Source organism: Corapipo altera, unplaced genomic scaffold (genome assembly GCF_003945725.1).
Source record: "Corapipo altera isolate COAL_440 unplaced genomic scaffold, ASM394572v1 263, whole genome shotgun sequence".
In the NCBI taxonomy this organism is placed as follows: domain Eukaryota; kingdom Metazoa; phylum Chordata; class Aves; order Passeriformes; family Pipridae; genus Corapipo; species Corapipo altera.
In genome coordinates this window covers 30048-45121 of record NW_020885084.1, presented here as the reverse complement: position 1 = coordinate 45121, position 15074 = coordinate 30048, and the positions used below count along the sequence as shown (strand labels likewise).

The following is a 15074-nucleotide window of genomic DNA, read 5'->3' as shown; positions in this document are numbered from 1 at the left end:
TTTTATATACATACACACACAGATAGATACATAGATAGAAATATAGACAGATATATTTCACGTGCTGCCGGTGCTGCTAAATAGATAGATAGATAGAGATATATAGATAGATAGATTTCAGGTGCTGCCGGTGCTGCAGCTGGAGGGGACGAGGGGATTCTTGGCAGCTCTGAGGGGACACTTTGCCCCAGAATCTGCCCTTTCCCTCAGGGCTTCCACAGCGCAAACATTCACCCTCACGGCTCCAAAACCGCTGAGCGGGAGGCGCCCAGCACCTGGCAGGGTCTGCCATGGAGAACACCCTGGGCAGGGTGTTCACCCCGCGGCCCCTCAGGGCCGTGTTTGTGCCACAGCTTTGTTTTATCACCGCCCCTGAGGGGCCGCCGCCATTACAGGGGCCCGCCCTCCCTTCCTGACGTCACTTCCCGTTCCGGTAATGGCGGCGCCCTGAGCGTGTGGGCCGGCACCGCTGTCCCCGTCCCTGGCGCCACCACTGCCGCCGCTTCGCTGTCACCGCCGTCGCTGTCGCCGCCACCGCCACCGCCACCATGCACTCGGACGATGTGAGCCCGCCCGTCCCTTCGCTTCGGCCCGGCCGAGCGTCCGCCCCACGTGGCCGGCGGGGAGCGGGGGGGGAGCGGGGTGTGCCCTGTCCCCCACACCGGGGGTGGCAGATGGGCAAGAGGGGGGGATGTAAATGGGGGTTTGGCAGCAGCAGATGTGCTGTGCCTGCGCCCCTTGTGGCTCCGCACCCTGCCCTGCCAGCGGGGTGTCCAATGTTTGTGGGGTTCTCCCCGATAGAGCCGCACCGGGGGATGCTGGAGCAGGGAAGAGGGCCGGGTGAGGGGTGCCGGGGTGTGTGACCCGCTGTTTGTCCCCGCAGATTGTCTGGAGCATGCTGGGGAACAGGCAGTTCTGCTCCTACAAGATGACGTGAGTTTTTGGGGGGCACAGGGTGGGCTGAGCCCGGGGGGGGGGGCTGTGGGAGGGACACACTCAGGGGTGCCCCTCAAACCTCAGCATGTCCCCCCTGTGCCACCACGGCCACACATGAGGCTGCAAGGGGCAGGTGGGCAGTGGGGCGTTCCTGCCCTTCTCTACTTAATTTATTCCCTCTCACCCCTTTTCCAGCACCAAAACCCAGAACTTCTGTCGCAACGAGTACAACCTGACGGGGCTGTGCAACCGCTCGTCCTGCCCGCTGGCCAACAGCCAGTACGCCACCATCCGTGAGGAGAAAGGTGGGATCCCCTCTCCTGGGACGCCAGGAGGGATTTCCTGGTGGAAAGGGTGGCCAGGCATTGGAAGGGGCTGCCCAGGGAGGTGTTAGAGTCCCTGTCCCTGGAGATGTCCAAGGAATGACTGGACGTGGCACTCTGGGCTGGTGATGAGGTGGGGATGGGGCACAGGGTGGACTCGTCTTTCCCACTTGGATGCTCCTGTGCTCTGGCAGCTGCAGGGAGCCCGAGGGCGGGGAGGGGGTGAGTGGCACCTTCCTGAGGGCACCCTGGCTCTGGGATGTGCTCAGTGGGATCGTGTCTCCTGTTCCCAGGTCGGTGTTACCTGTACATGAAGACGATTGAGCGGGCGGCGTTTCCCCGGCGCCTCTGGGAGCGGGTGAGCTCAGGGGAGCAGAGGGGCCACAGAGGGGCTCTGATGCCCTTTACTGAGGGGCAGGGAGGCTGTCCCCACCACAAGAGGACACGGCCTCAAGCTGTGCCAGGGGAGGTTCAGGTTGGACATCAGGAGGAATTTCTTCCTGGAAAGGGTTGTTAAACACTGGAAGGGTCTGCCCAGGGAGGTGGTGGAGTCCCCATCCCTGGAGGTGTCCAAGGAACAACTCAGTGCCAAGGTGGGGATCGGGCACAGGTTGGACTCCATGGTCTGGGAGGCCTTTTCCAACCTCAGTGATGCTGGGAGCGATGTCACTGCTCCCAGATGTCCCTGCTGTGTAACTCAACTCTCCCCCTGTGCCCCCCAGGTCCTGCTAAACAAGAACTACGAGAAGGCTCTGGAGCAGATCGACGAGAACCTCATCTACTGGCCGCGGTTCATCCGGCACAAGTGCAAGCAGAGGTTCACCAAGATCACGCAGTACCTGATCCGCATCCGCAAGCTGACCCTCAAGAGACAGTAAGGGGCACCCCCAGTGGGCACTGGTGCCCCCCAGGACACTTACACCAGTTGCAGCCACGTTTCTAATGAGGAAAGTGGTGGTTGTAGCTCCCCAGAGGGTGAGAGATTCCCAACTGCCTGTTGTTCCCTGCAGGAGGAAGCTCGTCCCGCTGCGCAGGAAGATTGAGAGGCGGGAGAGGAGGCGAGAGGTAACAATGCTCCTTCTGTCCCCTCTGGTCACTGCTCCTGGGCCTCAGCCTGACAGCTCCTCTCTCTCTCTCCTTTAGGAAAAAGCCCTGATTGCTGCTCAGCTGGATAATGCCATCGAGAAGGAACTGCTGGAGAGACTGAAGCAGGACACAGTAAGGATCCCACTGGGAGCACACTTTAGTTTGATGCTGCCCGTGTGCAGGCTTTCCAAGTGTGCCTTCCTCCCGTGACTTATAGAAAATCCACTTTTTTTTTCCAGTATGGAGACATTTACAACTTCCCCATCCACGCCTTTGACAAAGCCCTGCAACAGCACGGGGCAGAGAGCGAGAGTGAGTCGGAGGCAGAGCAGGAAGAGGAGGAGGAGGATGAGGTAAAGCTTTCAGCCACTGCCCCATCACTCCTGCCCTGCCCTGGTGCTGAGCTGTGGCACTGCAGGGTGAGAAGAAGACATCAGGAGGGCTCAGGAAGCTTGGCCTTGGTGGCTCCTGTGCCATGAGTTGTGACCCTGTCGTGCTCAGCCCCAGCTCTGACTCTGTTTCTTGCAGGATGTGGGTACAAGGGAGTTTGTGGAAGCAGAGGAGAGCGAGCTCAGTGACTTTGAGGTAGGTGAAGCACCAGGTGTAAACTCTCTGGTCACCTCCACCCTTTGGTGTCTCTGGTGATGGGTAAGAGCCAGCAAGATCAGATTTGTGGAGGGTACAGTCAGACTGCAGTGTATCCACTCCAGCCCAGCTCCTCTGGTCAGACAGCTGGGAGCCAGGGATTATAGAAGGGACTTGGATACAAGAGGTAATTTTGGAGAAAGGGCAGGTTTAGTTGCACAGCTTGCTCTGACATCACTCTTGTCACTCAATTCTTTCTCAGGACATGGATAAGTTGGAGACAAGTAGTGAAGAGGAGCAGGAAGAGGAGGAAGAAGTAGAGAAGAAGGCCTCTCACTCCAAATCTAAAGGGAAAATGCCCCTGAAAGGACCAGCCAGGAGAAAACGTCCCTACATTGAAATAGAGTATGAAGAAGAAACAGAGCCAACCACCAAAACAAAAGCAGCCTGAGGCCTCCCTGATCCCATTTTGTACTGACTGACAGGACTCCAGATCTGTCACCAGCTTTCACCTCTGTGCAAGACCTTCAGTAACTCCTTGTTTTATACTCCAGATGAAAAATTTTCTCTAAGAAAAGCAGGGTTTCTGTCCCAACCCCAGGCAATGGCAGCAAGTTTGTACAACTGGATGAAGCACAGCTGTAAGGAAGAAGATCCCCCACCTTCTCTGCAGCCACAAAAAGCTCAGCTTGGACTGTGCTCCATGACAGGACCTGGCCTGGGGGGCACTGATGCTTTGGGCCGTGGCTGGAGAAGCCACACGTGGCCCAGGGAGTACACACGTGTATTTTGGGGGACATGGCAGGTATGGGGCCAACAGGTGGGACAAGACAGGCAGTAACTTTAAATAAATAAACCAGTTTTACTGTACAAAATTGGGGTGGGTGCTGTCAGCCTCCTCACGTGCTCTCCTGCACCTTCCTGATGCATTCCCGCACACGGTTCTCCTCACAGCTGCTGTACACCCCTTCCAGCAGCACCTGCAACAAGAACAGCATCATTCCTGGTGCCTTGGCACTGGAAAAAGATTCCCAGTGGGCTTTGTGGTGTTACCAACCCTCCCCCAGCTCTGTTGGGAGATAGCTGCACAGGGCACGGCTCGATACCTGTCGATAGGTGTGGAGTCACCAATTATTGATGCTTGACGAAGGAACTGGGCACCTGCACACCCCACACTGCCCCTCCTCAGGTGCTGAGCCCCTGACTCACCTTCACCTGCCCTCTGGAGCAGTGATCCAGCAGGATGAGGCACTGGGTGGCCCTTTGGAGCAGGGTGGCTCTGACGGGCTCCGGCGTCGGGCCCGGGTCCGTGTGAACGTCCCAGATCAGCCTCAGCAGGGCTTTGAGGAGCACGGGGAGCCTGCAGGGCATCCTGCCAGGGAGAACAGCACCACACCTCAGCCCAAAGCCTGCCCAAGCCAGGGGGAAGCACAGCTTTGCTGAGCAGTTCCTGGGAGCTGCCTAAGGCCAGCGTGCCAGGAGGGGACAGACCTGGACACACAGGTAACCTTGGGATGGAGTGTCAGGAATGCTGTCACTGCACAGCCTGATTCACAGCACAGGGCTCACTCCACAGAGATTTAACTTATAGCCAAGCTGATGCTTCCAGAACAGGCACAAGTTGGATCGAAATGAGGACCTGGCTTAATTTTTGGGCCAGATTTTTCAGCCAAGCAGCAATGCCAGTGACTCCTCCCTGGGACAAATCCTTAGGATTCCAGGGCCTGTTCCTCAAGCAGCATTAACTGACCCTTAAAGTGGACACACTCAGGCCAGGGTTTGTGTCAGGCCACAAACAAACCTTTTGGTGCACAGTGCCTGTCACCCCCGAGAGGTACCTGGGCCAGGCGTGCTCTATGGTGCACTGCAGTGTCTCCAGTATTCCCAGTCTGGCTTCTTCCTCAGGGCCATCAGAGACTTCCAGGTAGCCCAGGATGACTCGCTCCAGCCTCTTCAGGTGCCGCACCACCAGGATGCCGAGTCTGCAGGCACAGACACGGCCTGAGGGGGGAGGAGAGCCTTGGACAGCGAGGCCAAGGCCCGTCCTGGTTGGGTCACTGCTCTCCCCTCTGCTCTCCTCTCCTCACCAAGGCAGGCAGGGCCCCTGTGCACACCTGGCTCCTCTCCCCTCCCCAGCAAGGGCAGGGTGGCCAGGTACAGCTCTGAGCTCTCACCTCCTGACGAAGGCGGGCAGGATCCCCCCGTAGACCCTCCTCAGCGCCAGCCGATGCTCCCCCTCCATGTGTGTCAGGACCAGCTGCAGCACCTCGTCGCACTGGGAGCGGGGTCTCACCTGGCCCTGGTGCCCCTGGTGCCGCTGGGATCGCTCCAGGATGGGCAGCAGGTCCAGCAGGCACAGCAGCACTGCCTGGTTTGGGGACAGACAGCGGAGCTGAGCAATCCTGGTCACCTTCTCTCCAAAACACCAACCCTCTGACCACCCCCAGCTGCTGCTGCTCATCTGGCAGGCCCAGCTACTCCTACTCCCTGTGACCTGCCCTCCTCAGCAGGGCTGTCACCTGCCATGGTCCTCCCTCTGCTTTGGTATTTTCCTGAAATGCCCGAGTTACTTTGTCTCCAGGCCACAGGCAGTGGCTGGTAACAGCCTGAGTGGGCTGAGAGGGAACAGGCTCTGCCTCCTGCCCTCAGCTCCGGTGGGGCAGATGAACACCTCCACAGGGCAGATGAAAACCAGGCTATGGTGTCCTACCTGGATGAGAGGAGCCTCCCGGGAGTAGAGGTGGTTGTAGAGGGCATGGAACACCACCTGGGCCCTGTTGAACTGGCACAGATCTGCACCTGGCTGCAACAACACAGAGCAGGGGGTTAGTCCTGGGTACATCCAGCTACAGCCTAAGGAAAGAGCACAGCCCTCCCAAACCCTGGGACACCCTGGGCACGAGGAACTCTGCTCACAGGTGCTGGAAACGCAGGTTAAATGCTGCCACCCTCAGAAGCAGCCACTTCCTTCTCCTTATTTCACCTCCCCAGCTGCTGTAGCACAGTTCCACTGGCAACACTTGCTGCTGTCGGGTTGGGCTGTGAACTGGCTGAGATGTGGCACAGCAGTTCTCTGCTTTGTGTTACAGATGGAAGAACTGCACAGGTTTAACCACACGGGGACAGCGTGGAAGAGAGGGCAGAAGTGCTGGTTAACAGCAGAACCAGGAGGGGAAGTTAGGAATCCCAACAGGAGTCCAACCCACCCGAGGGAACGGCTGGAGCTGTGTCAGGGCAGTGTTAGGTTGGAGATCAGGAAAAGATTCTTCCCCCAGAGGGTGGTGGGGCACTGAACAGGCTCCCGAGGGTTTGGTCACAGCCCCAAGGCTGCCAGAGCTCAAGGAGTGTTTGGATAACGCTCTGAGGGATTCGAGGTCTCCCCTCCCTCACCACGTTGAGGACGATGTGGTGCAGGCACCGCACTCCCAGCACTTTGTTCTCCTCCTGGAAGTCGTCGGAGATGAGCAGTGAGGGCGGCAGGACCCGCTCCAGGTGAGGGCCCAGCCAGGGCCGGGTGACGTGGGGCAGCGTCCAGCAGAACACGTGTTTGGTGGCAGGGTTGCGCTTCCAGGTGTCCCTGGAGACACAAACACCAGCTCAGGGAACACTGGGAACAACGAGCACTGCTTTCCTGGGCACTGGGACCAGCTGACAGCAAACCCGGACTGATCCTCCCCAACATCTTCCACTGCTGGGCATTTGCAAAGCTCCTGGCCTCTAATCATGTGTTTTATTTATTAATTAATAGATATTATTCATTTACCCCCTTTATATCTCATGTTTGTAACGCCTGAGCTCAGTGCCCCAAAGGCTTCCAGCATTCCCCACACAGTCACCCAAACAGCCTCCCCTCCCTACTCACTTGGTTAACTCCTGTTTCAGGAGCCCCATCACTGCTCCAAACCTTCCTTCCTCATCCTCATCCTCCTCCTTTCCCCGCAGGAATTCAGCCACGGACGCGCAGCCCGCGGCCCGGACCAGCGTCTCCAGCAGCTCCCGGGCCACCGCCCGGCTCCTCTCGGTGGTCCAGGGCCGCTCCTCGAGGTGTGTGACAGCGAAGACGTAGATGTGTCCCAGCACACGGCGCAGCGCGGGACCCACCGCGGGCGCCCCGGGGCATTCCTGGCTCCCCCTGGCATCCTCCAGCTTCTTCAGCAGGAGGGCAAACACGGCGCCCACCTGCTGCGCCCTCTCTGCCGCAGCAGCGTGCTCCCTGCCCCGGCCGGGGGGCTCCGATCCGTCCTGCTCCCGCCCCGGGGGGGCCGCGAACTCGCCCAGCGCGGCCGCCAGCTCGCCCAGCGCCGCGGGGCTGCCGGGCCCGAGGACGAGCCACCGCGGGTCCGCCGCCTCCAGCAGCTCCCTGAGGGCTCCGGGGCCACCGGACAGCGACAGCCGGGCCTGCAGCAGCACCTGCTCGGCCGAGGGGACCGAGGGGCGCGGCGGCGGCTGCTCGGGACCCCCCTCCGGCCTCAGGCCACTGACATCCATGGCGCGACCCGGCAGCGCCTCCCGCGCCCTAAAACCGCGCTAAATACACATCCCTGCCGGCAGCAGCGCCTCCCGGGGCGCGGAGACCCCCGAGAGACCCTCAGAGACCCCGAAAACCCCTGAGAGACCCTTCAGAGACCGCCGGTCCCTGCAGCACCTCCCGCACCGGGGGCTCGAACTGTCGCAAAACACCCCGCTGGCCGTAAAGCCGGCGAGCCAGGGGGGGCGTGGCGCCGCGAGAATAAATTACCATGGATAATTAGCGGCGAAAATGCGGGGAAGGAGGGGCGGTGCGGGGCGAAAAGGGCGAAACGGGGGGATGCGAGGGGACAAACCGGTGGCGCGGAGCGCACTGTGTCGGTGCCAGGGGAGAACTACACAAGCTTAGATCGCCGTGAGTGCGATAGAAGTGGTGCGGCGGTAGGTCTGGGCGCGGGAGATTAGTTGACTGATCCTTCCGGTTCATGACCATGATGAATGGGATGGACACGCGCCTGCGTGACGTGTGCGCCCTCAGTTACGACATCGCACAGTCCCTTCTGACCGCCGGGGGGTCCTGACGTCACCCGTGACGTCATATTTACAGTTGTAGTGTTAAAAATAGTTATATCAGGAAGGTAAAGGGAGTATGGGGGGGGCTATTGACGTCATTGCTGGCGTGATCACAGCTTGGAGGTGTCAAAAATCAGTGGAAATGGGGGCCTGTGATGTCACTGCTAATGGGGCCTGTGATGTCACTGCTGATGTCATCGTCACTTAGAGGTGTCAAAAAACAGTGGAAATGGGCAAACTGGGCGGGGCAGGGGAGGGGGGCCCAGCTTTTGGGCTGTGCTTATGCCCTCTGTGGCACTCGGGGACGGGGGGTCTCAGCATCCCCCCTTGGGCTTTTTTGGGGTCCCCCCAAAATGCCCCTGTGGCTCCTGGGGGTCCTGGGCCCACCCCTTGCACTTTCTTGGCCCCCCCTGAAGTGCCCCCACGGCACCAGGGGGGGGGTGTCTCAGCATTCCCCCCTGACTCCCCCTGAATGGCCCCACAGCCCCCACAGCTCAGGCTGGCTGAGAAATCACCATTTAATAATTTTTTACACAAAACTGTACATTCCCTCCACGCCCCCCGAGGGTGTAGGGGGGGAACAGGTACAAAAATACTCTGTACAGCAAAGTTGGGGGCGGGGGAGGACACGATACCCCCCCCTCCCCGACCCCATGGGGGGCTCAGCTCCCCACAGGGAATCCCGGGAGGTCCCAGCTTTGTGTGGAACACAAAGGGGACAACACAAAACCCCAACCAAAAGCCATGACCCCCCAGTTAAAAAACCCAGCTGGGAAATTCAGGACGAGCCGTGTGGCCCCGGGGCAGGGGGCAATGCTGCACGTGTGGAGCTGCGATCCCACAATCCCACGATGGATCCCACGGGATGAGGCCGGTCTGGAGCAGGGCTGGCTCACACCAGCTCGTCCAGGAGGGTCCCGATGCCGGCACGGGGCTGAGCCGGGCCAGCCATGGGCTTGTTGCACATGGGGCACACGCAGCGCACCTCCAGCCACTTCACCAGGCACCTGCGGGCGGGGACACGGTGGAATTCCAGCCCTGCCGGGGAATTCCCCCTTTTCCCAAACCCCCACTCACTTCCTGTGGAAGGTGTGCTGGCACGGCAGCACCCCCAGCTCCTCCTTGGCCCTGAAATCCTCCAGGCACACGGCGCAGGTCTGCTGTGGGAGGTGACACCATGGGGAGGGCGGGTGTGAAATGCTGGGGAAATCCCGGGTGTTTCCAGCTGGGAGCTCTGCTCAGTTCCCAAACCGCCTCCAGGGAGGAGGATTCCCTCCCAGTCCCCAGCCTTGTGGTTCTGGCACATCCACACATCACATCCCAAACATTCCATCCCAGTCCCAGCACATCCCCACACATCCCCCAGACATCCCATCCCAATCCCAGCACATCCACACATCACATCCCCAACATCCCATCCCATCCCAGAGCCAGTAGATCCACACATCACACCCAAAACATCCCATCCCATCCCAGTCCCATCCCATCCCATCCCAATCCTACCACATCCACACATCACATCCCCAGACATCCCATCCCATCCCATCCCATCCCATCCCATCCCAGTCCCAGCACATCCCCACATCACATCCCTGTCCCACCCTCCCCATCTGCTCCTGAGTTGCCCTCGGCCCCCCCTGGAGCAGATGGGAAGCGTCCTCAGCATTATCCCTGTGAACCCCAAATCCACCCCGAGCCAGAGGTGGCCCCGCTCACCCCGTGCAGGTTCAGCCTCCGGGCATCGCCCTTCAAAACCACCTGAGGGAGAAAAGGAGGGAGAGGGTCGAACACCGGGAAGGAGGATCCTGCCCCGGCAGGGGCTGAACGGGGCCGGGCAGGGGCAGGGTGAGCCCAGGGGTGTTTTGGGGCAGGCTGTCCCATCCCGCCCCTTTGGAAGGTGCCCTCCTGGGACAAGCAGCCTCAGGCCCTGCCCTGTCCCCTCCTGCCCACCCCAAACCTGCCCAGGGCGTTACCTCCTTGTACCCGAAGTGCTCGCTCTGCGCCTGGTGCCGCAGTTTGCTGCAGAGGGGGAGAGAAAGGCACCGTGAGCGTCACGGCCACGAGTGAACAGCACGGCCAGGAACATTCCAGGGGCACAGGGAATCCGGGGAGCACGCCCTTCCCGGCCGGGATTTGGGGATCAGCAGCTCTGAGGCTGCCTTTGGGCAGCGGGCAGGGCCAGCCCGAGCTGCTCCCGCGGGGCAGGAACGGGATGCCAAGGGCTGGCAGCCCCGATTGTTTGCCTTAGGAAGTCGTTCACGGCGCAGGAAGCGCTGGATTTCCAGCCGGCAGCTCCCGGCCCTGCCGTGACCTTGGGTCGGGAAAACCGCCTGGCACAGAAACCCGGCGGGAACGGGGAGGAAGGGGCAGTTTGCAGAGGGGCTTCTGTTCCCAGCGAGGCACCAAAACACGCTTCCACAGCCCCAGAAAACTTCTGGGGGACACAGGGGACACGGGCAGGACTGAGCCAGCCAGGAACAGCAGCAGCTGCCCCGGCTTTGGGGTTAAAAATAGCCCTCCCCGAACAGGGAGCCGTGTAAAGGCACATCCTCCCTCTCCCTGCCCGACACAATGTGTCCCTCCTGCCGTCCCCTGGAAAACAAGAGCCCCTTCCTGCGCTTCCTGCTCTGCTCCGGGAGCTGCAGGGACCACGATCCCAGAGGGGGCTTGTCCTCATGTTCTGGGACAGGACAAGGGGAGCTGGGAAGGGCCGGGGGTGCCCCAGGGCTGCCCACCCACCCCCTGGCACAGCCCCCCTGGCTCACCTGATGAAGTAGCAGCAGAAGATGAGGCTGAGCACGAAGATGAAGATGCCAGTGCCGAAAATGACCATGTAGATGTTGAGGGGCAGGTCCTGGAAGGTGAGGGGCGGCATCGTGCAGGGTTTACTGGGGTAAACCAGCCCCAGGCTGCAGGAGCACCCTTGGGGGAGAGCAGAAAAGTCAGTGTTGAGGGTGGAAAAAGGGGGAAAGGAGGTGAAGATGATGTGCTGTGAGAGCAGGGAGAGCCTGGGCTGGCTCTGTCCCCTCTGGAGTTTGCAAAGTGGGCAGAAACCAACGCCAGGACATCGTCCCGTGAGCTGTGATCCTGTGAGATCTGTGAGATCTCCCCTGGAAGAGCAGCAGCCCCTCAGAGCAGCTCAGTGAGGCACCAGCAGCTCCATTTCCACAGCCACCAAACCCTCCTCCAGCAGCACAAATGTACCCCAGGCACAATGCAGGCGGCTGGGAGACCAGGAGGCCCCGTGCTTTCATCTCCAGAGGAACACATGGAGGCTGGAAAGGGATTTAGGGAAGGACAGAGCGAAAAAAAAAACCACCCCAGCTTGAAAAACAAGAACAGTTGGTGTCTGTCACTGCACTGTGGGAGCAGCAGAAGCAAGAGCTGGTTTGTCCTCGGTGCTGGGGACGCTGATCCAACCCCCTTTCCCAGCAAAACCACGGGTGCCAGTCCCACCCTGATGCCCAGAACACCACGGGGGACATGTGGGTGTCACACAGGGCTGGTGGCAGTGGGAGGGTCCCACTGAACCGAGGGGAACAGGCACAGAGACCCCAAGCCCTGAATACATCTCAGAACGTGCTCCCCCAAGAGCTGGAGCTCTGATTTCCCCTCAGCTCTCACCCAGACAGGACTTTAGAAGGAGAGGAGCTCCCTCTGTGCCCCACAGAGCAGCTCCCCCGGGCCCTTCCTCCCTCTCAGCACCCTCCTCCTCCTCAAAAACCTCCTCCACTGTGCCTCTGGAGCAGCACCAGAGGAGAGCCTGCACCGTAGGAAAGGGGGTTTTGTAGGAAAGGATTTGCTTGCTGGTCCCCCTCTCTCCTGGCCTCCCGAGACCACCAGGTGCAGGAAAAGACAATAGGAAAGGTTTCATTATTTTTTGCCATTTCCTTGCTGGAAATGATTTGAGAAATGCTCAAAAAAAAAAAAATCCCACCCAAATCAAAACAAAACAAAACAAAGCATATACAGCTCTGGAAAAAAAAACCAAACACTGAGCAAGGACATGAGGTAATGTTGGTGCACCTGGAGGAGGGACAGGGGTGGATGGAGGAAGCCAGGCTGGGCACAGGGAGGTGGGTGGTGGTAACAATAATGGGCCACAGTGAAAAAATAACCCTTCCCATGGGCGTTCCAGGCCATTCCCGGGAGCTGCTGAGGAGCACCAGCCCCTGTGCCACAGGAGTGGGGACAGGAAGGGTCCCAAAGGTAGAGCCTGGAGAGGGGAGAAGGGCTGAGAGCCAGCAGGGCATGGGCTGGACCTGCTGGTGGCCACCTGTGACGAACTGGAAAAGCCCTTGTGTGGGATGGCAGGAGAAGAATTGGGATGGGAAAGCCCTTGTCTGGGAGAACAGGGGGAGAATTGGGATGGGAAAGCCCTTGGAAAGTCAGGGATAGCGGGAGGAGAATCAGCTCCCCAGAGAGCAGGGAAAGCTGGGATGTGCATCCTGCAGGTTTTCCAGGAGAAGCATCAGGTGGGATGGGAAGGAGAACCCCAAGAGACACAAACCCTCCCCAGCACACCCCTCTGTGCTCATCTGAGGGGCTCCAAACCCAGTGCACGACCCCAACCAGCCCCTCCAGCCCCCCTGCTCTGCACGGGGCCATCCCTCCCTCCCACCCCGTGGGGCAGAAATCCCATTCCCTGACCCCAGAGCTGCTCCCTGAGCTCTGTTCCACGTGAAGACACCCGAAATCCCCCCAGGGGGACACATCCATGGGGAAAAGCCCCCTGGGTGCTGGGAGAGGGGCATCAGCAGGGGAAGCCTGAGGTGGAACACGAGCTGCTGGAGCAGCCCTGGGGTGAGGGAAGCAGAGAGGAGCTGACACATCCCTGCCAGCCACAACACAGCTAATTGTGGACTCACCAGCTCAGCAGGGTCATTCCCGTTCAACGGGGCATCCAGGAATTCATGAGCTCCGGGCTGTGAGGCCAAAAAGTGGCCCCAGGGAAGTGCCTTCATGGGATGGCCCTGCCAGGACGAGCCCTGGAGCTGCTGAGCTCAGCATCCCCAAAAAGCAAGGCCCTCCCATCCCTCCCCTCCCCTCCAGCAGAGCCTGGGGGGTGCCTGGGTGGTTTTGATTATCACAAACCCCTTTGCCTGACAAAGGCACCCGTGTTTTTAGTCCAAGGGAAATGGATCAGATCCGGGCTCAAATGACACAGAATTAAGAGCTGATGAGCACCAAACCCATGTCACCAGCTCAAGTCTCCCAGAATCAGAAATCCCAAAGACTGGAGCAGTTATTTAGTTGGAAAAAAAAAAATGAGAAAAGAAGGATCAGCTGACATGTCCCCACAGACACCTGGGGACTTCCTGGACTCTCCTCCTGCACAAAGGATGCTCAGGAAGGTGCTTTGCTCTGCCAGCAAAGTATTTCTCACCCAAACTGCCAAAGCTTTGGCCCCTCAGACGCCACATTTTGGAGCATTTAAAGTCAGGACAGACACAAGTTTCCACCCGGGCTGTGCAGGCTCAGGGTTTTTGCTGAGCAGGGGCTTCTCCCTCACCCCGATTCTTGTTCAATGAAACAAATGGAAAACTCAGCAGGCCATTAAATAAAACCATTCTTTCTCCTCCCACACAAAGGCTGTGGGGCTTTGCATCAGAAAATTGAATGCAGCTTCCATATAATTTTTGCTGGATGGGGTTTCCTGCAAAAGCTGCCCCTAAGCCAAGCAGTTCTCCAGGGGACACAACCAGCTCCCCTCCAAACGATGTCCCCTGGGCTGTGGAGTCCTGAACAGGTGAGCAACAGGAGGAGAAGCTGTGGTGCAAAGGAGGAGCTGAGATGCCGAGGCAGCAGCTCGGCCCTCGGGCCGTGGGGATGATTTCAATAAACCTCTTTAGGCTGAAAATGTGATTTCTTAGTGGATCTCAGACTTCTTCCCACCAACAGCTCTCTAAAGGTCCTGGACAGCACTGGGCCCTGCTGATTTACTGAATATCTGCCAAAGTGCCCGAGCTGGGTGCCCTCAACCCACGCCCTGGCCCCTGAACAAGGGTGGGCTCTGTCCCTGGTGCTCCCCAGAGGCTCTGGAAGCAAAGCCCCTCTTATTCAGGGTGTTCCTTTCAACACAGAGCCGCGCTGGGAGCATTTCCTGGCACCCACCCCCTCCCACGTGTGCCAGGGAACTCCTCGTGGGACCCCTCGTCCCCCACGAGCACACCAGGGACGAGCACACCAGGGACCTGTTACAGGGGAGGAAGCCACCGCGTGCATCCTATTTTTAAGCTTCAAAGGCTGTAACCCTTTCCGTAAATTAAAACAGCCCGGTCCTTTTGAGCCCGGTCCTTTTGTTGCTCGGGCAGGGCTTTGATGGTGGAATTCCCGGCGCGGCTTCTCAGCTACTTCAGCCGTAAAAAACAAACCACTTCTCTTTCAAACCAAAACCCTCCCTCACATGTGCAGACTCAGCTCCGCGTTCCTGAGAACTTCTTACGGCCGACACGGAGCGTGAGGAGGGGGGAGAGAGGGCTGAAAATAAGTTTATTCCACTTTTGCGGACACATGAAAAAGGGGGTTGGGGGATTTTTTGGTTGGGGCTTTTTTTTTTTCCTTCGGTGCAACCAGCGAAAAAGTGGCAAATCCATTTCGCCACCGGCTTTGTCCCTGGGAACCGAGCAGGACTCGCCGCTCCAGGAGCAGGACGGTGGCACCGGGACCCCGGGAGCCCTCGGAGCGGGGTTCGTGCGCCCATCCCCGCCGGGGATGCCCCGCTGCCCCCGACCCACAGCCCGCATCCCTCCCTTCCCGGGCAGGGGAGAGGGGAGCGGCTCCCCGTCCCCATCGCCCCCACCCCGACCCTCCCCATCGCCCCCGCTCTCACCGTGGCACCACTGGAACGGAGGCATCCGGCAGCCGCTCCGCGGGGCCGGGGAGGTTCGGCCGGGCCATGGCCGGGAGCGGCCGTGCCCGCAAAACCCCGCCCCGGCCCCGGCAGCACCCCCGGAGCCGCCCCCGGACCGCCCCCGCCGCGCCGGCAGCGCCGGGACACGGGGATGGCACGGGCGGGGTGTCCTCGGGGCACCGGACACACACACGGGGGTCCCTGCCCTGAGCATCCCACGGGTATCCCTGAGCATCCCATGGGTGACCCTG

At 59.8% G+C, this 15074-nt stretch overlaps 3 protein-coding genes and 1 non-coding gene across 6 annotated transcripts; 2 read left to right on the top strand and 2 right to left on the bottom strand.

Annotated features, from left to right (window-relative positions):
• The first annotated feature begins 432 nt into the window (after nt 1-432).
• MAK16 (MAK16 homolog) lies at nt 433-3809 on the top strand. 2 transcript variants are annotated; one of them, XM_027669498.1, is made up of 10 exons: nt 433-563; nt 884-933; nt 1132-1241; nt 1553-1617; nt 1982-2133; nt 2270-2324; nt 2403-2477; nt 2585-2764; nt 2874-2930; nt 3193-3809. In XM_027669498.1, exons 1-10 carry the CDS (start codon nt 549-551, stop codon nt 3379-3381), a joined length of 948 nt encoding a protein of 315 aa, XP_027525299.1. In that variant the 5' UTR covers nt 433-548; the 3' UTR covers nt 3382-3809. The 2 variants fall into 2 exon arrangements, with proteins under 2 accessions (XP_027525299.1, XP_027525300.1); XM_027669499.1 differs by having other exon boundaries at nt 2585-2698; nt 3193-3381.
• Nucleotides 3773-7579, bottom strand: TTI2 (TELO2 interacting protein 2). Its single transcript, XM_027669497.1, has 7 exons — nt 6793-7579; nt 6321-6507; nt 5641-5733; nt 5105-5298; nt 4769-4912; nt 4140-4302; nt 3773-3910 (listed from the first exon to the last, which is right to left on the bottom strand). The coding sequence occupies exons 1-7, from the start codon at nt 7416-7418 to the stop codon at nt 3830-3832; spliced, it is 1488 nt and encodes a 495-aa protein (XP_027525298.1). The 5' UTR covers nt 7419-7579; the 3' UTR covers nt 3773-3829.
• Nucleotides 7580-7869: 290 nt separating this feature from the next.
• On the top strand, nt 7870-7963 carry LOC113960123. The gene has a single exon (XR_003531982.1). It is a non-coding gene; the product is annotated as a small nucleolar RNA U13 (small nucleolar RNA).
• Nucleotides 7964-8492: 529 nt separating this feature from the next.
• RNF122 (ring finger protein 122) lies at nt 8493-14870 on the bottom strand. Of its 2 annotated transcripts, none has more exons than XM_027669500.1 (6): nt 14803-14870; nt 10736-10892; nt 9944-9989; nt 9687-9728; nt 9048-9130; nt 8493-8977 (listed from the first exon to the last, which is right to left on the bottom strand). In XM_027669500.1, exons 1-6 carry the CDS (start codon nt 14825-14827, stop codon nt 8863-8865), a joined length of 468 nt encoding a protein of 155 aa, XP_027525301.1. In that variant the 5' UTR covers nt 14828-14870; the 3' UTR covers nt 8493-8862. The 2 variants fall into 2 exon arrangements, with proteins under 2 accessions (XP_027525301.1, XP_027525302.1); XM_027669501.1 differs by having other exon boundaries at nt 9048-9127.
• Nucleotides 14871-15074: the final 204 nt, after the last annotated feature.